The 23731-nt window shown below is 39.0% G+C and overlaps 1 protein-coding gene across 5 annotated transcripts in view; it reads right to left on the reverse strand.

Moving 5' to 3' along the window:
- The window catches only part of DNAJC1 (DnaJ heat shock protein family (Hsp40) member C1), a 113618-nt gene that overhangs the window by 62431 nt on the left and 27456 nt on the right, over window positions 1–23731 (reverse strand). For all 5 annotated transcript variants that reach the window (XM_087915395.1, XM_087915394.1, XM_087915392.1 and 2 more), the window contains exons 2-6: window positions 16842–16943; window positions 16135–16181; window positions 4238–4403; window positions 2825–2919; window positions 1731–1824 (exon numbers count right to left, since the gene is read on the reverse strand). In XM_087915395.1, coding sequence (XP_087771521.1) covers window positions 1731–1824; window positions 2825–2919; window positions 4238–4403; window positions 16135–16181; window positions 16842–16943 — 504 coding nt within the window. The remainder of the gene's footprint in view (window positions 1–1730; window positions 1825–2824; window positions 2920–4237; window positions 4404–16134; window positions 16182–16841; window positions 16944–23731) is intronic.

The following is a 23731-nucleotide window of genomic DNA, read 5'->3' on the forward strand; positions in this document are numbered from 1 at the left end:
AGCCAGGAGGGAACATGGGTCCTGTCTACTTCCTCAGGAACAACAGGGTAAATGTTCCCAGATAACAGGGCAGGTACCTGCCCCCAGGGGTCTCCACTGGACCAATATCATGCTGGCATTTAACTGGGAAAAAGTTGACTTATTCTGTCTTCCAGAAAATTCACAAATTCCTCATCACGCCCTTCGGATGGACCTCAATCTCCTCCTTCCCTAAGTGGAGATGACTCACCTTAAAGCAGGTTGCTTATCCATTATCTGCAGAGGCAATTAGTGTGGAGAGTTATTTATATGGATGAATTGCTAGAAGGTAGGCTTAATAGCAGCTATTACCCATGTTTGATCAAGTTCATCCTTTGTCTTTTGCCAGATTTTATGTTCTTTTCAAAAAAAGACAAATCCTCTAATTTTAACAGGAAGTCTGGAATAGCTGTAGTGACCCTGTTTCTAAAGGGCAAAATTCTATAATCCAGCCTTCCTCAACACTAATTTTGTAATCTTTTGGCATTCCAATTCCACAATTCCGATCCATCATGGCTGGGAATTCCCATCCCAGCATATCTGGAGGATATCATGTTCAATAAGGCAGTCCTACACTGTTTTTAAGACATCCAGCAAAAGTTTGTTTAGAAGTCAATTTAACAGAGAACCTAGGCCTTCACTAGTTTGTGGACTTTAATTCCACAATTCTCAACAAGACAATGATTGCTGAGTATTGTGGACTTTTAGTGGATATACAAAAGAAGCTGGATGAAGTTTAAAATTAAAGGAAATGTAAATGATAAACCAAGAAAATGATCTGATGATTTTTTTAAATAGGTAATCTTCCTTTAATGACCATTCAGCAACTGTTCCAAGTTGTGGAGATGCTGAACAAATAGTACTTATGCCCAGTCCTCAAAGTTATGGCCCCCAGTCACATGGCCAAAATTTAGATGTTTGGCAATCAGCATACAATGACAACCAAAGCAATCAACTTTCCCCAGTTGTCTATCTATCCCCTCCCCACATACATACACAGATCTCTACTCTGTTGGACACCCTGCACAGTGGTACTCCTCAACTGGGATTGAAGTATAGGCCTGGGGCTTTCAGCAGTCTCAGCCAGCTGCCCCTGCACCCAAGGCCTCTACTTTAACCTCAACATTGCTACCAAGGAATACCATCTCAAGCACTGCATGTACAGCACAAAGACTCACCAGCACATTGTCCTGTCCTCCATAGGCCTATCACATCCAACTAATCTTTCCCATTTTTTCTGGCTGCTGCTGAGACGTGCCTGAACTGGACCTATGTGAAATAGCTGCTGGCTATATCAGGCCTTCTTCCAGAGGCCATCTGCACCCTTCTTCAAATAGTATGTGCTGCTTTTGGAAAGGCTTTTGAGGCTGTGGCCACCATTTTCCAAATAGTACAGCTTTAAGCATTTAAAGATCCTTGAAATAATTTAAATCAATAAGACAGGCAAGAAGGCCAAACTAATTATTGAATTTCTTTTATTTAGATTTAATTTTGATAGTTTTGTCTTTCCACGTATGCAGCGGATTTCTCAATGTGTCCCATATTTATAGGTATAGGAATGATTGAAGTTCCATGTATTTAACACCAACATCAAAACATTTCTTCAATCAAAGTAGAATGGCATTACAACAAACAATGAGTATAAAAATGGGGACAACTTTGAAAAACACAAATACACAAAAACAGCAACAATAGGGTATTTTGATTATTACCTGAAATAATTGAGGCAATGCTTTTACCATTGTGTAGGACCATATTCCCACTTTACATGGAAGTAGGTCCCGCCACTGTGGTTTTTCCACCAGTCTGCAGAAAATACATTTAAAGAAAAAAACAGAAATTACCAGTGGTGCTTTTTTAGCCAACTAGGAATAATAAAGATTCAAAGTAAGTAGCAGCATATCATGGGAATATGTAGGTAGTTTTATTCAGTATGTAACTACAAAGACAAATATCTCTTAAGATTGGTTTTGCACATTAGGCTTGTTTGTATCTCTCAAAAAAAAGTCTTCAGCTTTTTTTGATGATTGCAGAGAGAGAGAGGGAGGGAGGGAGAGAGGGAGGGAGGGATATTATGCTTCACCAAACCAGTTTCAAGTATTGACAACCAGTTATGAAGACTGTACTACAAGCAAGGCAATACATAAAAATTAATGTCATCTGCCATTCACTGAAGCATTACTTAATGATGTCATAAGAATGCAGGATGGGAAGAATGGTTTCTGCTCTTTTACCCTGCATTGATTCAGTTCATGTTCCTGCTGTGTGAATTATTTAAGACTTTTATTTCTTTCTATAATTCAACAAAAGAAAAGATGGTATCTTCTGGAGCATTCTGAATGTCACTATTTCCTCCCCTATGGTTTGTTAGCTCAAAAGTGAAGTAAAAGTAAAACATTTTACTAATCTTTTACTTTTAAAGCTAAACTGTTTCGAACAAAACTAAAGTAATGAGAGGATCATAGCAAAGACCATAGCAACGATCAGGTATTATGTAATATCACTGAACATCAGCCTTCTCTTAATTCTTCTCCTGAAATTAAAAGAAAATCTAAATTAATCATTTCTTATTAAAATTCTACAGACTTTTGTGCCTCCTGAAAATTCTTCCAAAATCTGTATTCATTTCTTTATATTTTCAAAATTCATTTCTATCAATTATCATCTATAACTTCAGCACTTTTTAAAAATAAAATATAAAACATATTTCAAGAAAAACAAAAACATTCCCTTATTCCATTATTTTTAGTGTGTTCCTCTTGTATGGAAGGAGCATTCTTCCTGAAGAATTTTTCTAAGTTCCCACCTTTCACTCTTCTCTACACCAAATTTTACTTCATCACTATTCTTCCCTCCAGATCTTTTCTTCTTCTCCTTCTTTTTTCTACAAAGCAGCTCATCCTATGGAAGAAAAGAAGAAAAGAAAGAAGGTTCCAGAATTGTTAGGAAAACTCTGCAAATAAAAATAAAAAAGGACAGCGGCTGTTTTAAAGAAATCATTAACAATAAGTGTTTCCGTGTTAGTCACTCTTTAAAACACTGCCTCCCAAACTTTTTTCTTCGTTTTCAAAACTGCTTTTCAGAAAGTTCTTAACGTAGATAAAACTTTAAGTAAATTTAAATGTCCCTGTTGGAACTGGATGTGTTCATGTGTCATTACCCAAAGAAAAATTACTTTTATCCAACTCTGTATAATTTACCCGAGTTTGGGTAGGACTTTCTTAAACACATATGATCTCCAACAGTCAGGTATGTTATATTCACATTAATCAAAACTGTCCCTTTTTTTTACAGTTTTAACATATTCTTCTCATTCAAAATTGTATAACGTGGCTCTGAAAATATTAAAAAATATATAGATAGCTTAACTCCTGAAGAGTATTGAAAATGCAAAACCAAATTCAAACATAAATAAGAATGTTCTTTTTTTCTTTCTGTTAATCAGGAAGTAACCAGCGTTTAAAACATTTCTTTACTTCTGTCATTTTCCATTTGAACCCCAGACTATTTATGTACACTTCAATTTGTGGGGTGTAGAGGGGACCCTCCATTAAGAGTGAGTATAAATTTCAAAAGGGGGGGGAGAGAAAGGAGTAAAAAAGAAAGAAAAGAAAAAAAGAAAACTTAAACTAAATATCAAGGAAGGGAATTAAGCTTGAATTGGTTTTTCAACTCTGCTTCCTCTGACATCAGATCTTGATATTAGAACAAAAAGTAAAATATTTATGTACTTCAAAATGATCGTAATCATTTAGAAAGCTTCTAGAGGAGGGAAGGAGAAAATACTTTTTCTTTTCTTTCTAGGACTATTGTTGTCAGCATGCAATCTGAAAGGCTAGTTCAGACAAGAGCCTTTATATCTGCATGTATAAAAGACAGAGCATGATCAAGATTCCTGAGCTGTGCCAAGACATTTTGCCGCTTGAAGCAATAAACAAGATGGTGACAGAGACAGTAAGAAGCTGACTGGACAGACAGAAGAATCTAATTTTCAACATTGTCCTATCATCAATGTCCTCCACTACACTAATGGAGTATTGCATTTATAGCCCTCTCTGCTGTCTCTTCCAATCCTCACTCTTCCACCCCCCATTTCCCGGTTAAAGCTACCTGTTTCTCTCTTTGCCTCCCAACAGATTAACTATTAGTGTTAATAATGAGACATTAATGCTTAATTCAGAACACTGAACAATTCTTGATGATTTTAGAGCAAGCTTACCAGTTGTTTTTCCAGGTAGATAGACCAAACCACGGCATAATGTCCTACTGTGAGGATAATGAACAGAAGTAATGCCAACTCTTCATTGCTCATTTTCCTCACTCGCCTGTAATAAAATACAGGCTGTCGCCAATCTGGTAGCCCATTGATCAGAATATCATCATACCTAGGGCAGTAAAAACAAACAAGCTCTCATAATGCATTTAAAATTAACCTATTTCCTTCTTTTTTAATGAGACAGATATGGCTATTTTGTTTCACTCATCAGATATTTTGTTTTTAACAGAAAACTCCTACAATTATATACCTTTTTGACATTTAATCTGAGTTCCTAGGATAAAATTTTGAACCAGATTGCTATGGAAATGTTTACCACCGATTACTTTAAAAATTGTGACTCTACTATTCTTACAGCTCCCCCCAATTGATTCACTGGAGAAGTATTTTTTCTCAACAATAAACCACATATGTTCAGCCTACCTGCCAATCAAGGGTCATGTTGTGAGAATAAAAGAATTACAAAAGGATGATTGTAAGTGGAAAGGCAAAGACCACCAAAATCATTTATTGGCTATATTTCCTTATTTATAGCCATATGTAGAAAAGGCGTTGGTACTTACCTGACACGGCCATTCTCTTTGAGCTGTGAAGAGCATCCAGTAGTGGGAGGTGCTTCAGTCTCTGCATGTCTAGGCTGGGCTTAATTCGTGGAATGCTCCTCCTCCTCCACGGGACTCCTCCCCAGCGTTCCCCAGTTTTGGCGAAGACGAGAAAAATAAAGGCCCTCATCCTCAATGCCCTAACAAATTTGTTGGCCAAAACAGGACCCCACCAGATGGAAAAAGGGTGGGGCTGGATGCTCTTCACAGCTCAAAGAGAACGGGCATGTCAGGTAAGTACCAACGCCCTTTCTCCCATGAGCTGTTCGGAGCATCCGTGAAGTGGGACATACCAAAGCTTGGCCTGTCCTACGGGAGGGACTCCGTCTGGCCTGAAACCCCTCCTGGTACGCTGTGGACCTGTTGCAGAACTCTTCTGCCAAAGGAAGCCTCAGCGGAGGCAAACACATCTATTTTATAATGCCTAATGAATGGCGATAGAGAGACCCAGGTTGCAGCTCAACAAATTTCAGTTCTTGGTGCCTGTGTGGCCCATGCTGCCAACGTTGCGGCGCTCCTTGTTGAATGGGCACCTGCAGTGATTGAGTCTGATACGTTTTCGCTATCACAGCCCGTAGCCAACGGCCTATTGTAGAAGATGAGACCTTGCATCCCTGAGTGTTGGGCTGAAATGACACAAATAAGGCTTCCGTTTTTCTGAAAGTTGCTGTGCAGTTAATATATATTCGCAATGCTCGCCTCACATCATGCCTATGCCATTGTAGTTCCAACCCTTGGGATGGTCTGGGACAAAAATTAGGAAGTATCAGCTCTTGTGCCCTATGAAAAACTGAGTTAATTTTGGGAATAAATGTAGGATCAGGATGAAGGACCACCCGGTCAGAATGGAAAACACAAAGATCTTGTCTGATAGACAAAGCTGCAAGTTCCAAAATACGACGAGCAGAAGTGATCGCTACAAGGAAAACTACTTTATACATCAGAAATTGGAGACTTGACAATTTCAAGGGTTCAAAAGGGCCCTTAATGAGTGCGATGAGGACCCTGTTAAGGTCCCAGGTGGGATAACGGTGTACCGCTGGAGGGCGTAAATTTGTGGCTCCTCGAAGGAAACACCGTATGCGTGGATGATGGGAAAGAGATAGTAGACCTTCACAAGTGAGAACTGACGCCAAGGCCACCACCTGTCTTTTCAACGTATTAGGTGATAATCCCTTGTCAAGTCCCTCTTGCAAGAACTCTAAGATTTGAGCCACAGATGGAGAGATGGGATCAATTCGAGACTTAGTACACCATTTGCAGAAACTGGACCATGTGGCATTGTAAATGCGAGTTGTTGAGGGGCATCTGGCAGCTTGGATGGTGGCCATAACTCTGTTGGAAAACTTTTCGCTCTTCAGACAACTCCGCTCAACTTCCAAACGGTCAGGTGCAACCATTGAGGATCCGGATGTTAAAGGGGTCCCTGGGCTAGCAAGACCCTATCTGGTGGAATTCTCCATGGTGTTGATATGGATAGACTGCGGAGGTCTGCAAACCCCGGCCGTCTGGGCCAGTAAGGAGCTACTAGAAGCAGCTCCGCCCTCTTGTCTAGCAGTTTCTGGATGACCTTGGGAAGTAGTGGAAATGGCGGGAATGCATACAGAAGTCCTGGGGGCCAATGACAACAGAGTGAATTGAACTTCTCCGCTCCTTGCGAGGGGTACCTGGAAAAAAATCTCGGGAGCTGAGCGTTGAGGGGGGAAGCGAACAGATCCACCACCGGCTGTCCAAATGTCCTGACCGCCTCTTGAAACAGGGTCGGATGGAGGCGCCACTCCGCTTGATCGATCATGGCCCTGATTAGCCAGTCTGCCTGTGTATTCAACAGGCCCAAAATGTGCTCTGCTCTGATGTAAAGTAGGTTGCTCTCCGCTCAACGACACAAGTGCTCCGCTTCCCACATGAGATGTTTCCACTGTGTGCCCCCCCTGTTTTTTTATGTGAGCTTTGGCTAGTACGTTGTTGGTCAATATTAGTATATGCTGATTGCGTACCTGTGGAAGGAAGCTGCGGAGAGCCAGGTGTACTGCTCGAAGCTCCAGCTAGTTTATGCTGCACGACTGTTCAGAAATTTATAGTGGGAAGGCCGACCAGCGGCCTTGGGTTGTGAGTGACTGAACGTGCGCTCCCCATCCAAACAGGCTGGCATCGGTGGTGATGGTAAGTCTGTCTGGCTCTTTGAAGAGGCAGCCTCTGTTGATGACTGGTCTGGTCCACCAGAGGAGAGATATGAGGACCTTTGATGGTACCTTGACCTTGCATTTGGAGTTGCTTCGGCCAGAGAGCTGGTACGGGAGCAGGAACCACTGGAGCGATCAAGTGTGAAGCCGGGCCCAAGGGATGATAGATATACACGAGATCATCTTGCCTAACAATTTTGATAGTTCCGCTAGGGACACCCTCTTAAGACCCCTGATCTCCTTAACTAATTGTTGAATGCTATTTAGTCTATCTGGTGACAGGTAAACTTTGCCTTCCACTGTATCTATGACTGCCCCCAGATGGATTAACCGAGTCAATGGTGTTAAATGACTCTTTTCCCACTTGATTGAGAACCCGTGTTGTTGTAGGGATTGTACTGTGTTCTGAGTATCTCTGACTGCTTGATGATAGGAAGATGACAAAATCAAGATGTCTTCAAGATAACACTGGATTCGTATGGGGATATCATGGAGATGAACAGCTAGTGCTACAAGAACCTTCATGAAGGTCCTGGGAGCAGAAGCTAGTCTGAAAGGAAGGTCCACATATTCGAAATGGTGGTTATTATAACAGAATCTCAGAAATTTATAGTGGGAAGGCCGAGTAGCAATATGTAGGTACGCCTCCATCAGATCTATGGACGTAAGTACATGATTTTTTCTGATGCAAAGTAAGATAGATTGCAGTGTGTGCATTTTAAACTTGCGATATACTAAGAAACGGTTGAGACGTTTCAGATCTAATATTGCTCTCCACCCCCCCGAACTTTTGGGAACAATAAGATGTGAATAGAAACCTTGCCCTCGTTGATTGGTAGCTACTGGTTGGATGGCTCATATGTCCAGTAGATGATGGATAGCTGTTTCCATAAGATTACGTCTAACCGGATCTCTGGAAACAGGGCATGACATGAAAAAGTCTGGGGGAGTGGATTGAAACTCCAGTGCAAGACCAAATCTGATCATGTCTCTGACCCAGGAATCAGACATTGAGGAGTCCCATTGGTCTGCAAATAATTTAAGGCATCCGCCAATGGGAGCCGGGTCCGGGGAGTTGGACACCAGAAAGACCTATTTCCTGCTGCTCGAAAGGATCTCTTGGATTGGCCACCCCTTCTGTTCCTATCCCTGAAGTCGGACCTCTCTAGCTGCTGCCCTGGTCTGAAAGATGGGGGTCTCTGGTATCTGGGTAAGAAGAATCCCTGATAAAAGGGCCGAAAGGAATCCCTCCGAAAGGACTGAGGGTTTCTAGAATCTGACTTCCAAAAAAGGGAAGGTAGAATTTTCTTTTCGTTTCGGGTTTCGATTAGCAGCGGGTCGAAGGCAGGGCCAAAGAGTCTGTCTCTCACAATAGGAGATGAAGCCAGCTTGTATTTGTGCTTAATGTCCGCTTGCCAATCTTTTAACCATAGTAAGTGTCGTGCTGTGACATGTTAGGTAATGGCCCTGGCTGAAAACTTGACCACGTGATAAGCATTGCATCAGCTGAGAACTCAGCGGCTGCTATAAGTTTTGCAATATCTTGGTGCACTCTAATGTTGGAATTAGGGACATGCTCCCGTAAGAGACGGAGCCACCTGAGAGAAGCACGGGTAAAGAAGGAAGCGGCCATGGCCGCTCTAATGGCCCACTTGTCAGACTGATGGCCCATGTGTAGGGCAAGCTCGGCTCGTTTTTCCTCCGGCTTTAATGCCTCCAGTGCTTCACTGGGAATGGAGGATGAGGATGCTAATCCCACTATAGGTTCGTCTACCTCGGGAGTATTCAACAATTTTGAGAAACCAGGGGCCAAATTAAAATATTTCGTTATATCCCGTGCGGGCAGGGTACACCGCTGCAGACGCCCACTGTTTCTGTACCAGGTCTGAAAACATGTGAGGAACTGGAATCACATCTGCCTTGACTACCGATTGGTTGAAAATTAGATCTTCTGGTCCCACTTCTGAAGGAGTTGGAGTGGTAGAAGGGGGCGACTTGTTCAGGCGTGCAATGTTTTTTGCCTTAAACAAAAGTGATCTGAATAGTTGTGGGCGGAATAAGTCTGAAAATACCGGTTGATCAGGAATAAGGCCCTCATCCTCAGACATCCCACTTTCTAGGGGGTCTGCTTCTGACAGGGCCGGGTCACTGTCATGTATTGATCCTGACCCAATCTGTTCTATTTGATCAATGTGATCCACTTCTTCTACCTCCTCCTTCTCCTGAGGCCCCTGGAAGGGCATATCCCCCTGAAACTGTACCTGGGTATAGTGTTGCTCCGATCTGGTCAATGATCTTAGAGATTGAGAATCATAGTCAGTGGTTACCGGGTGTTCCCTGGTCAGAACTGCGTGTTGAAGACTTGCTGCAATTCCCTGGTGGATTGCCAGCTCCATCCACGCCTTCATTCTCTCTGTAACTTCCTCTGGAAGAATGTCGTCCTGTTGAAGACCAGCAGCCATCGGAGTGAATGTAGCTTCAGGAGCCCTTCATGTGGTCTGTGTTCCAGGTAACTGGGCCTGTTGACTCTGGGAAACCAAGCTGTGTCTGGATGAGAGGGAGAGATCTAGGGGAGGAGGAGGATGGGAAGAGGTAGACGGTACTGGACTGGGAGGCAGAAAGTCCTGTGAGGCCCTGTGTGCCTCCCTTGCACACCTATGTATTTGCTTTTCTAATGCTTTATGGTGCCTGTTAGCATCCTTTTCTGAAGCTTTAGAATGACCTTTTGTCTGCTTGGATTTGTGCTGAGATTTAGCTTTGACCCTTGATGTTGAGGGTTGAGAGCTACTACCGCCTGCCATTTTGAATTGAAAGAGATGCAGTATGCTCGTTATTCAAAGCGATACTGTTGAGCCGGTTGGCACACCCAGGGGCCTGATCCAAGAAGGGACTGGTTGCCCTGATAATATCTTATCCCCTTGTTTTGTTTTGTTTTTTTCAATTAAGATATATGTATATATAATATGAGTCATATCACAGTAATAATATCTTTCCTTATTAAGATATTAATACTGAATACATTATTGTTGTTTGTTGTTGTTGTTGTTGTTGTTGTTGTTGTTGTTGTTGTTATTATTATTATTATTATTATTATTATTATTAGAGTGAATGAAAGTCACCAATATATAGATATAGATATAGATATAAAAGCACAACTATAATGACGTGGGAAAATACCCGAACAAAGCTGAATACCATAGATATAAATATATCTATATATCTAAATTAATAGAGAAACAGCTTGATAGAGTGAATATCCAGACAGCAAAATTAAGAACGCCTGAAAGGCCAAGATAATAAAGAGAGGCCTTCAACAGCTTCCCTGCATAGGCGGACACGGGCCTGGGTGCTCGTTGTTGTGCCGCTGGGTAAGGCTGTGAGGGCTAAGCCAACAATAATACACAGATGGCCTCAAATATAATAAGAAAACAAGGTGTAATGATTCCTTAGGTTATCAGAAGGAAAAACCTCTGATCGGGAAGAAAAACTACCTCACACAGCTCAAGTTACAAATAGCGTGGCCACGCAGGTTTTTTTTTTTTTAAAGTAAAGGCAAAAACAATGGCCATTATTTTTGGCGCACACGTGCTTCCCAGCAACAAACTCCCGCCGCGTGGGGAAATGCCCCCAACGGCTTCTCCTTGTGGCTAAAAGGAACGGCAGGGGAAGGGGCGGAAAGAATTCTTACTGCTTTCCACACCAAGACGGCGTTCTGAGGGGAAAACTCAAAGATACGACTCGGATGAGAGCGAAAATGCCCACGCCCCTATTGCCTATATAGAGAAAGGCAATGCAGAATCACAATGGCAGGGGGTAGAACAAATGGGGGGCTCAGAGCAGTGCCGAAGCCACCCGCTGCTTCGGGCGCGAAACAGTGCTGCCCGAAAATGCAAATGATCTCCGATGACCAGATGGAGAGAGCTAATGTCGGGAGGTCGTAAAGTGATTTGGAGGCTAAAAGCCTGAAAAACCGAACTGGATTATATCCAAACCTGCTGAGTAATACTCCTGTTTTGGCCAAGGAAGAACAAAAAGCACTGTCTATCCACAACGAGGCTGAGCAAAAACTAGGGAACACTGGGGAGGAGTCCCGTGGAGGAGGAGGAGCATTCTACAAATTAAGCCCAGCCTAGACATGCAGCGACTGAAGCACCTCCCCACTACTGGATGCTCTGAACAGCTCATGGGAGAAGCAGCCTCAATTCTCCAAAACATATTTAGTTTTTTAAAACTTTGATGTAGAAACTAATTTAGAAATGACTAGTAATTTAACTGTGAAATTTTTTTTTAAAAAACTGTCATTTTAAAAATATAAAAAAGAATAAATTTAGCCTAGTACAAATTTTCATTTAAAGGCTGAAATTTGCATTACTTCACATTAAAAAATAATTTGCATAATTTCTGTTTTTATTTACTCTTGTAAGTGTTTTAAATGGATGATTTAAGCACCCGCCAGACAATATAAATTTCTTACATGCATAAAAATAATTTTCTCTGAAAAAAAATAGACAAGTCTATTATTGAAAACTGTTCAAATGGAGACATATTGAATGCTCAAATTAATCCTAAATAGAGCACAGCTCATTGAATATTCTAATCACACTATTTCCAGTATTAAATCTGCACTAAAGGACTAATTTGGTGCAACACATTGACCAAAATATTTTAATTAAAAATATTCTGAGTTAGTCGCAGGCCTAATTACAGGAATAGCAATAGGGCCTATATTGTCATGCAGGTCAGTAGGACTCAGTAGTAGGTTTTTCTCAAGTAAATTGACCGATCCAGGAATAATAGTGCAGCTGCTAAACTGCCAGTCTTGACATGTAAATCAATTTAAATGCAACAACTGCAGTAGCTACTTTGACAGTTATTCAATTTATACCTTGGAGAGAGAGATCTTAACAGAGAAAGTCAAACTTTTAAAATATATTTTTATTTTAAAAAATCAAATCAAATTTTAACTGAACACTCATACTGTTCATCAAAGCAAAATGCTTTTTATTTTATTTCTATAGTTAAATGTTAATAGAACACATATAATAAAACTACCTTATTTTCATGCTATCTATAAGATTAAAAAAATAGAATAAAATATAGCTTTATAAATTCACTTGAAGTCTCTAGCTGATACCACTACTAAAAATGCTATGGAAATTGCTGGTGTGTTTATTATTGTAGTTTAAGCCTACAATAATACACATCCCAGCAATTTCCATAGCATTAAATGGATTTGCTTTCAAGTAAACTTGCATAAGTTTACACCAAAAAATAATTTCCTTCCAAAAATAACAATCTCAATACTTTTTGAGGTTCAAACGATCTTAAAATGTTAAATGAGTTTTTTAAAAATATATATAATATTTGTTAGATTATATCAAATCTAAAATTGACACACATTTAACAAAAAATAGCACAATTTGCACATCAATTATAAATTTCAGATTAAAATTACAGAAGTTAAACCAAAACAAAAGTTCATTCCAATATATCTAACAAATATAGTTCACTAATAAGCAAGAAACCAGGAAGGTTGTTTTTCTAAAATTGCACAATTTACAACATGTATTTTTAAATTTTATATGCCATTCTTCAAGGCCAAGTTTTTCAGAAACATATTTCAACAATTAAAATTATAAAGAAAGAAACAATAATCATAGTAGTTATACCTCTTAAAACATGTTTAATATATTTCCAGATCTGATGCAAGAAAATCTCACATGCTTTTAAAATACACTAAACACTAAGTATTTACCAAGCTCTGTCTGCTATTTTGAACAAAAGTCTCCAAGGATTTAGTTCCAGAATCAATGCTCTATTGATTTTACTATCAATGAACATTATGGCTCACATGACAGGCCATTTTAAGGGAAGATAGCTTCTATTATATCCCACTTTTTGGAATATATACTGTCAAAAGATAAATCACTGTGTTCTGTGGCAATTAAGCACTATATTTAAAAATTAAGCTATCTGCTCATTTTTTAGGAGTACATATAAACAATGATCCTTAGTTAGTCAGAATGCTTTGATAATTTTAATATTGTTTTTCACATTTAGGAAATTAGATAATTAGGAAGTATACAGACAATTCATTACAGCCCTTGTTTGTAGAAATCAATCTATCACATAGAAAGAATCTTCAAAGAGAATGAAACACATAAGCAGATTGTAAAGCAGTTTTTCTGTTCTTTCCATTTGCCCATTCTCCTAATTTCCTCATTTCAAATTATGAATTACTTAAAGAGAAAATAATTCACTACATTCATAACTAATATAGATCAGAATAAATTCCCCCAAGTTCCCCCTAAAGTATTTCATCAAACTAGAGATTTATTTTGCAAAAGATGCAGTTACTAAACAAATAATTTGGTTCTTCTTATTTAGGTGGCTCAAGGTACTATAGTGAAATTGGCTATCACGTATGAACACTCAACCCAGAGCTATAGTCCCTACTTTTTAATTAAAATTGTGACAAGATTAGAACTGAAAACCTATCACCAAATTTAACTGAATCTTCAACATCATTCCACAAGGATGTATACAGGATGTTAATATATAATATTTACAGGGTGGGAAAAGGATATTTCCTTTTATATTGTTCCTTTTGTATTGTTTTTTCTTCCATTTGTTTTGCAAACACACAAACACACACACACACAATGTAAATGAGTTTCAGAACACTTCTATATGTTCCATATGGTAGTTGCAAAATCCTATTCATTACAAAAATGGTTCTAGGATATACAAGCCTGGTGTTGAATTGGTGGAGTTTGGTATTCCACCAATTATTTTGGTCACAAGAATTTTAAAAAGCTATTGATGTTGAAAAAAACACTGTGAAAAGATTACCAAAATGATGTTGTTCTAATAATTAACAATTTTAAATAAATAACAAGTTTGGGTTATATTTTTTTAAGTTTTTCTAATGAAAAAGAAGTAATTTATTGGAAATCAATTTCATCTACGTATTAAAGCTAGGCAGCAAGTTACACCAAATTTACATTCTAACTTGGCAACTAAGGTAACTATCTTAAAAGTAATTCCTACTATAATAGAGATAACGGAAATTTTAAATATTACTTTACCTGCTGTTCACTACCATGTGCAGTAGGATATTAAACATTTGGGCTTTGTGCAACAGTTTACAAACTTGTATTTATCTTCCTCCAACTTCAGAATGCAGATTGTTTGACATGTAAACAATTCAAAGGGAAATTCAAAAGTTCAGCCTCTGTACCAGCTTCTCTTTCACATGCTCTGGAACCAAAGGTTCAAATTTCTTGTGAATTGGGAACTGGGTTCTGAACAAACAGATTTAGAACCAGAAACTCAAGTTTTCTTTAAAATTCTGATATATATTTTAAATATTCTGGCTTTGTTTACACTATTGATATTCAATAGGTAAGCAAAATTTAAAATGATGTTTACAGCATATAAAATAAATGGAACTGCTGCACCCTGAGCAAAATATTTGTTTCATGAGGAAAAAAAAGAGGCTGAAAATTGAAATAGCTGAAGATTTTATAATATGTTCAAACTTTAATATTATTAGGGAGGATATTAATTAAATGGATGTATTGTGCAATTGGGAAAAATATACTTTTAAGAAGGAAAAGGCCTTTAAAAAGCACTGGTTGTCTTTTGATTAGCTGTTATTTAAGGAAGATAAATATCCTGCATCTTGTAATCAACACCAGCAGTTTTTCAACTAAATCAGTGAACCAAAGTCAAAAATTCCTGCAGGCAAATACCTGGGGAAAGATTTCTCATAGAAGAATGGATGTTTTGTTTGTTGCTTTTAAGAGGAAACACCTGCTGCTACTGCACATTCCTAGCTTCATGGAAGAGATCATCATAAGAGGTTAGGAGGCCTTTAAACTATCATAAAATTTAATTTTTGTTTAATTGTAACTCAATTAAGAATATAACTCATTCTTAAAAATGGGCAGAGATTTGACTCCTGTAATGCCACACATTTCTAACCTAATTTTAGTAGGTGCATTAAAAAGAACATGTGTAAATATTTACATGAAACTTTTAAATAACTTAATATGTGTAAATATTTACATGAAACTTCTAAATAACTTAATATACAGCAACTACAAAAGGCAATTCCTTGACATTCTAGCTGTATTAAAGAAAGAAGGCTGAAAATTTTAGAATCTATATCTTTAGTATTAGTTAGCTTAAAGAACAACATGCATATAAAATGAGCACTACAAAAAATAGCAAAAAGGATGACATAAGACATTGACACCCCCCACCCCCCCCCATTGTTTAACTTCCTAAACTTCCTTGATCTATGACTCCAAGCTGAAAGAGTGCAGTAGGAGGTAGGGTAAAAACCATACACAAAATCACCAAAACTCCTCTGAATGCTGTTCCTTGGCTCTTTCAACACAGAGGATTATCTGAAAGTAGATAATCTCTACTATGAGACCTGGAGTCATGCCAAGGCGTCTACAAAGCCAAGAACCCCTAGAGAACATTCAGCACCCCTGCTCAGAATATTGAAAACCTACAGATATTTCAAATAGATCTCCTATGCTGGTAGTAAGCCTTTTCTTCCTTCCTCCAAAATATCTGAGTCACCAATAATTAAATTGAGCAAATTTAACAAACTGTGCATCTTAACAAACTGTGCAAGTCCCAATTCTTATTCCACAAGAATTGAGAAAAGCAAACCAAGCATAAGTGATTGCCTGATTATGTTCTTTTCTCATGGAGAGTAAAAATATTTACTGTGTTTTGCCCATTAAAGAAATTACTGAATAACATAAAACAATTGAAAGCTAAATTTAAATCTAAGCATTTTGATAAAATAGGTGTGGGAGAGAGGAAACCCTGAAGATAGCATGGGGACTTGTTCTGAGGATCAAATTAACTATCAGAAAATACAAATACATATTGTAAGCAATTTCCCTAAGAGGAAACCCATTCATACTTACTGAGAATTCAGCAAGAGTTAGAAATATGTGTAACAATCCTGGCTCACGTTAGTGGCTACATCAGTTGAAAATATTGTTCTGAAATATATTCAAGATAAACTCACCTATGCCTTCTCTCTTCATCCTTTAAAACCTCATATATGGCCACCAACTAGAATAAAAGGTACTTTTATGTTCAAAAACTCTGCACAGTTTTGCTGTAAAATTGCAAAAATGCTAGACTATCTTTCTTAAAAATCAAACAAAGAACAATACAAATAAGTTCTTGAAAATATTTAAAACTCTCAAACATTTCTACCAATATTCCAACTTTGGCAGTTCTAAATATTTTTTTCCACAATTAAGGTAATATTAATTTAATTGTTATTTAACCTAAAATAAAAATATTAAAGATTTTAAAACATTTTATTGGTTCACTAATATTCATAAAATCTACCAACAGATTCCATGTGAAATGGTGAGGAAAAAATATTTCAATATAACTAGAAATCAATTTTAATATAAAGTAAACCAATCTTGTACAAATATTTGCTTTCCTTTTCTTAAAAAGTATAGCTTGTGACTTTGTCCTAACAAAAAAAGGATCCCTTAATGTCTAACTCCCCAAATTAAGAATCGTCATCTAAGAAGGTTCTATTTTATACAATATACCTTTCATCTTTTTGTTTTATCTGAACCTTGTTTTAAATATTTAGGAAAAACGCTTCCAAAATCCTGAATTAATTTCTAAATATAATACCATAGTCATAATGAGACACATTTTTTTCATATTTTAATGATCATTTAAATTTTAATAGTACTTATCACTTACTTGTCTGAATTGAGTTTCAGCATTTTCATCTTTATTCTTGTCTGGATGTAATATCAGTGAAAGCTTGCGATAAGCTTTCCTAATATCTGCCGATGGAGCATCCTACAAAACACAAAGCAAACTTTGTCAGAAATGAATTTCCAGAATCTTGTTAAGATCGGAGAAGGCAGCCAACCAAGCACAGAGACCTGAGGCAATGTAATTTGAGCAATCATTCTTTACAGCCAGGATATGCAGCCAGTTAGGCCCACAAGACTGAACAATCGGTCAGTCTAATTTCGTTCTCCTCTTAACTTGTTTCAGTACAATGTGCTCATTACAAGAAGACAGTATTTGCAAGATACTTTCAAACACTTATTTCCTTAAAATGAGCAAATAAATTTTCAGTGGCAAATTAAATTAAATTAAAATAAATTAAAATATATGTCTGCCTGTCTTCAAAAATATGATATTTTAATCAGGGTTGTTCTTATTTATATAAACTGTACTACAGGCTAAAGCTGTGGCTTTATTGCTAAATTTATATATCTTTTTAATTTCTTGCAGAACTTTCAAACAACCACTGACACTAATGCTGCAAAAGAGGACTTGTAAGGAGTGCAGCTGCATTTTTAAAAAAGCAACAACCCAGACATATTAACAAAAGCAATTTCCAAATTGCAGTTCAATTTTATTTTATTATTTAATCTTGAAAAGGCCTATTAACTACATTAAAAGAAGTTCTGAACTTCTTTTCTAAAAGGGCACAGAATGAAGTATCTGAATCTAACTCCTAGTGCTTTTCTTAAGAGATACTATGCCTGTTGCCTTCCACAACTGATCAAAATATCATTGGATGTACTATGGGGACAAACTAAGGTTATTTAATAGTCATTGTGTCAAAGATATTCAAAGATATAATATTCTGAGTAGAATGCAGAACCACCACATCAATTTAGTTAAATATTCCTCAATTGGTGAGTCCTTGATGAATAGGTGGTATTTTGGGATCTCAAGCACAAAAAATTCTGTCATTCAGGTCATGATTGTCTCTAAGATGCTTTTTCAAAAGGCAACTAGTCTTTGTTTTTTCCCTTTGAGGAAAAAGTTGTTTTGCTTCTCATCCAAGAAACTTTATCAGTGAATCATGAATCATGAACTGATGATGCTTCTTGGATGAGTGGCGAAATGTCTTCTTCCTCAAGTTAAAAAACATAATACAACTGCCTTTTGAAAAAGCACTTTTGAGACAAGCCCTAAAGATATTTTGGAACAGGGTTAAAATTTTGTCATGAAAATCAAGCATTAAGGTTTTGATTTTAGAAATGTTTTTATTTAAGTTTCAGTCAATATATTTAATATACTCTCAATGTATGTATGCTGAACACTTTCTTAAATAAAGTTTGTATGTGCAAACTAACTATAATCGGTCAAAGCAGAAAGATCCTCTAAAACTGTAAACCAAAATTAAGGCAATTATAGCAACACTGTAATTTGTCTGTCAAGCCTTCCAATACAAAGCAATGTTTACTTTACAGATTTATAGCATAATATATTTGAGGCCAGAAGGGAATGGTATGGTGGGGTGTATTAAGTGTGAGGGAGTGTCTATATCCATGTAGCATACATACATTGAAAAGCTACACCCAATAATCATATATATGCCATGAAAACAAATTCTTGAAAAAGATATATGATTTACACATCTGCAGATTTCATTCATGCAGCTCCTACTCTGAAGTGTTTTTCATATAAGAAGTGCACAATGTTTGAAGCATTTTTGACTAATCAATGGAGAGAATGAGTACCAAAACCTTTAGATAAAGAAAAAAGTATCCAAAATTCAAACAGAATTTCTAACTCCAATAGTTAAGTAATAAAAATTTACTGAAAATCTAGATTCCTAAGCACATTTATGAAGGCGCTTGAACATAAATTTGTTCTCACTAAAAACTAAATTCCATGCAAATAAATGAATATTCTACCAATATAGGTTTTAAAGAGGTTTATAAGCATCTAGAAACTAGTATAAATGATGGGACTAAAAGACATTTGCAACCTATCTTTATGACAACTGCCTATAATATAATTCCAATTTATGTCTATTTGTAGAAGACTTTGGCTTCTCTTATTCAAATATTCAAACAGTAATAGCACTTGGGGGGGAAAATTACATATTGCCAAAAAAGGAGAAAAAGAAACAAAGTTAGTTCACTTTAATATCCAATCATGTCAGTATGAAGTAAAAATTGACCTTTTTTATAGAAAGCCAATTTGTAATGTATGTAAATTAAGTAATTTAAAGGCTAAGAATTGACTCTCCACATACTACTTTGGCAAGATGTCTCACTAACACAATTTCATTATGTTTGGACTTGGCTATGAGGTTGAGTTAGCCAAGGCAATATTGACCATGACTTTGCAGTCAATTACACTATGACAAATTGCATTCAGCACCTGTCACTTAATTGGGATGAAATCCTAAGAGGAAGGAGGTGGGAAGGTGGGAATGAGGGTAAACTAGGGAAGATGCATATTTAGTACTCAGTCATGTTTTGATCAACACTAGCGTTTGTGTATATCAAACTCTGTAAAATTCAAATTTTGTAATACTGAATTGCTTTTCTCATGTATCATATTACTGCCAAACATACATAATCTGTTTCCATAACACAGCCAGCACTGAATAGGTTTTTATCATTTCAACCATTTAATATTTTCTGCATATACAAAAGGATAAAGTAAACCTAATTTGGATTAACAGCCTTTGACAAATGAAAATAAATCAAAACACTTTTTACAAGGGAATTTTCACCCAAAAATACTTATCAGAACTGCAGCTTTTCTTGCTCCAAGAAAACTATTCTTATTCTAAATCTTGACAAAGTAGACAACTCCTTATCCTCTATTTTTTTTAAGGATTTCAACTTTTACAATCCCTTTCTTAAAATTTCAGCAATCCTATCAAGTTTCCCATCTTACTATTTTTCAACTGTATGGTATAGTTCCCATTGGTCCTTCTAACATTTGTGATTTAGAATTTTTGTCATTCAAAATCCAAAAAATATTTTATTTATTTGAATTTGTAAACCATCCAATTCCAATAGATTATTTTTTTTCATAGCAGTTGCATCGAGTGACAATAAAAAAGTTACTGAACTTGATATTAGACCTAGTCAACTATCTACTGTAAAATAATAATCACAAAAGATGGACCTTGAGTAAAAATTCTGTGCTTTTCTGCAAAATTAAGACAGAAATTAAATAACTACAATATCATGCTTTATCATTACTGAATAGAACAACTGCAACTAGAATGGGCGTTGGTAAAATTACCTGAGAACGCCCTTTCTATCTATGCTGCTAGAGAGTCCAGGATGGGTTAGATTCCTCCTGATGATATCATTGAGCTGAGTCTGTTCTTATATAAAAGGCCAGCCTTTGGGAGTCTCTCCAGCTTTGGCGAAGATACATGACAGACTCTAATGAGTGTCTCTGAAAGCCAAACAGAACCTTAAACATCAAACATACCTTACAGAACCAGACGAAATAAAGGGTGGGGCTGGACTCTCTAGCAGCATAGATAAAAAGGGCATTCTCAGGTAATTTCACCAATGCCCATTCTCTTCAATGCTGCTGCAAGAGTCCAGGATGGGGTATACCAAAGTCCATGGGAGGGTCCTCGTCCAGCTGATCACCCCGATTGTGGAAGCACTCGCTGAAATACCCATCTGCCAAAGGCTGTACTCGCAGAGGCAAAGGAATCTAGATGGCAATGTCTGATGAAGGCTGATGGAGATGCCCATGTGGCCACTCTGCAAATTCTTCCAGGGGTGCTTGGGTGGCCCAGGCAGCTGAAGTTGCACCGCTTCTGGTAGTGTGCTGACAGTACTCTTGGGTACCGGGAGAGCCATGGACTTGTAGGCCTGTGCAATACTCACTCTGATCCACCTATTCAAGGTGGGAGGGGAAGCCTTGTTCCCCAAGTGCGATGGGGGAAAAGATACAAACATAGCCTCAGACCTCCTAAATGCAGAAGTGCGTTTGAGGTAAATTCTAAGCGCTTTCCTAACATCTAAGGTATGCCACTTACGCTCTAAGTTGTGGCATGGCAGGGGGCAGAAATCTGGCAACACAATGTCCTGCGACCTGTGGAACCAGGTCATTTGGGATGAAGGTGCGATCTAAATGGAGAACAACTCTATTATCATGAAAGGTGCAGAGCTTCTGTCTGACCAAAAGAACAGCCAGCTCAGACACCCTTCTAGCAGATGTGATTGCTACCAGAAAAACCATCTTCGGGGTCAGGAATTGAAAAGACATTGACCGAAGGGGTTCGAAGGGAGGCTCCATCAGAGCCTGAAGCACCTTCGGGACGTCCCACAAGGGATACCTGTGTACCACCGGGGGGTGGATGTTGGAAGCCCCTTTTAAAAATCTCCAGATTGAAGGGTGGTGTGACAAGAAAAGAAAGGCCTCCCAGGAGAGAACTGAAGAAAGGGCCGCTACCTGGCGACGTAGGGTATTGGACGCTAGTCCCTTCTCTAGGCTGTCTTGAAGAAAATGTAACACCTCTGCTACATCAGCTGAGGTAGGATTGACAAACACCATTGACAAAAACCTCTCCAGATAGCATCGTATATGTGCGTTGTAGATAGTTTACAAGACGCCTGGATAGTGAAGATAACCCTCTATAGGAGATTAGCCTCCCTCAAATGTTGCCGCTCAAGCACCACATGGTCAGTTTGAACCACTGGAGGTCCGGATGGAGCAAGGCTCCCTGACGAAGGGAGGTTTTGTTGGCTGGGATCCCCCAGGGAGTGGCTACAGATAGGTTCATCAGGTCTGCAAACCAGGGCATCCAGGGACAATGAGAGCCAGGAGAATTAGCTCCGCCCGTTCCTCCAACATCTTCCGAATGACTGGAAGAATGATTGGAAGAGAGGGAAAGGCTTAGAGGAGACTCTTGGGCCATCTGCTCCGAAAAGCATTGGTCCCCTCCACTCCCTGACAAGGAAACCTGGTGAAAAACCTGTATACTTGAGCATTTGGGGGAGTGGCAAAGAGATCTACCATGTTTCTCCAACAATATGGCCCCTGTTGAGGTAATTCCCTGTTAGGAGAATGAGCGCATACAGGGAGACATATTTGAGAGAAGTGTTTGAATAATACACACACAGTACACAGATACACTGTACAGTAAATGTAGGTTTTTACTTCCAGAAAGGTTTAAGCAAAGTCTAAACACAGTCCAAAGTCATTCACAAGTAAATCAGTCAGTTTTCAATCCGGGGATAATCCAAATATCAGTCCAGTGTCAAAAAACAATTGAGTATCAGACTTACATCAAATCCAGAAATATCAGTCAATTAGGAAAAATGGAGGAACGGCAATATTTTCCAACAGAAGGAAACAGAGATACTCACTCAGACACACTCTCTTCTGAGACTAAGACTAAAACAACCCAGGTTTCTGGCTCCATCTTATGGCCGTTTGAGAAACCACACCCAACTACAGTTTTGCATTTTCTTAAAGATACAGTTTTAAAATGTCTATCCTGGTTTATATATTTTTAACCGAAATAGCTGTTGGGTGACTCATATTCCTAACAGCCTCCCCATAGGAAGACCCAGCATGTTTTCTAGGCATAAGGTGAAATTAAGCCCCTCCCCCCAAATTTAGGCCTAGTTTAAAACATGCAAAATTGGGGGGGGGAACTTGCCGTTAGGAGCATCCTGCAGGCAGCCACGCCTCACCACCAGCCGCTCCTAATGGCCGATCATGGGAGAATGCGGAGAGCTCCCTACCCCCACCAAGTGCCTTTGCTGCAGACCTGGGTATGGTGCTGGGTGCAGGCCAGGTCAGCGGGTGGGTGGCAGCGGCGGCGTGGATGTCGGCTTCGGTGGGGCACTTTGCATCGCGCCCACTGCTGTTGCTTTCCCTTCTGCCAGTGCACTGCCATGTTTGGAGTGCTGCACATTCCTCCACCGGCAGCATTTCAGTGGCTTCTCGGGCGGGGAAGCCATAGCTTCCATGGTTCCCACTGGCGCTGGCGCCTCTCTCACCAGTGCCGTCTCCAACAACAGCAGCAATAGTGAGATAGATCTTGCTGCTGATGAGAACCGCCTGCCCTCCCGTAGGGCATCGCTTTGATTGACAGCAGCTACGTCAACAAGGTCCTGCAAGTCGGTGAGACTTTTGGGGTTGGGTGGGTGGAAGCGGCAGTGGGAGAGTGATGCCATCATTTCTCTCCCCCCACACGCCTCGCTTTGCTTCCTGCCCCAGAGATTCGGGTTGTGGTCTTGTCCCTTGTACGGTCGGGCGCTCTTCTCTTGCTCCAGCCACCTGACCCCCCCCCGTGGACCTTTTCCCCCCTCTTTAAGTTTTCTTTACTCTCATTGCCTCCCTTTACTCCATTCCCTAAGAATACAGACTGGCCGGGCAGTTTCCTCCCCACCCACCCCCAGTAGTTTTAAAAAGGGAACCATCTATCCACTTTGCCCTTCAAACAAAGGCAAACCTTCCAATCCAAACAAAAGAGAAAGGGAATCATCCTACAGATCCTTAGCACCAAGCTTCCCAGAGGATTCTCCCAAAGGATTCACTCTTCAAAGGAGGATTCACCCCCTTAAATGCACTCTCCTCCTTTGGGGTGAATCCTCTGAGGAATCCTCCTTTGGGGTTCTCCTAAAGGATCCACTCCAAAGGAGGTTTCACCCCCTTAAATGCACTCCCCTCCTTTGGGGTGAATCCTGAGGAATCCTCCTTTGGGGTTCTCCTAAAGGATCCACTCCAAAGGAGGATTCTATCAGAGATTCACCCAAAGGAGGGGAGTGCATTTAAGGGTGAATCCTCCTTTGGGTGGATCCTCCAAGAAAATCTTCTGGGAAGCTTGGTGCTGCTGTCAGAAT

Source organism: Pseudonaja textilis, chromosome Z (genome assembly GCF_049901715.1).
Source record: "Pseudonaja textilis isolate UNSWEBS1 chromosome Z, rPseTex1.2, whole genome shotgun sequence".
Classification (NCBI taxonomy): Eukaryota; Metazoa; Chordata; class Lepidosauria; order Squamata; family Elapidae; genus Pseudonaja; species Pseudonaja textilis.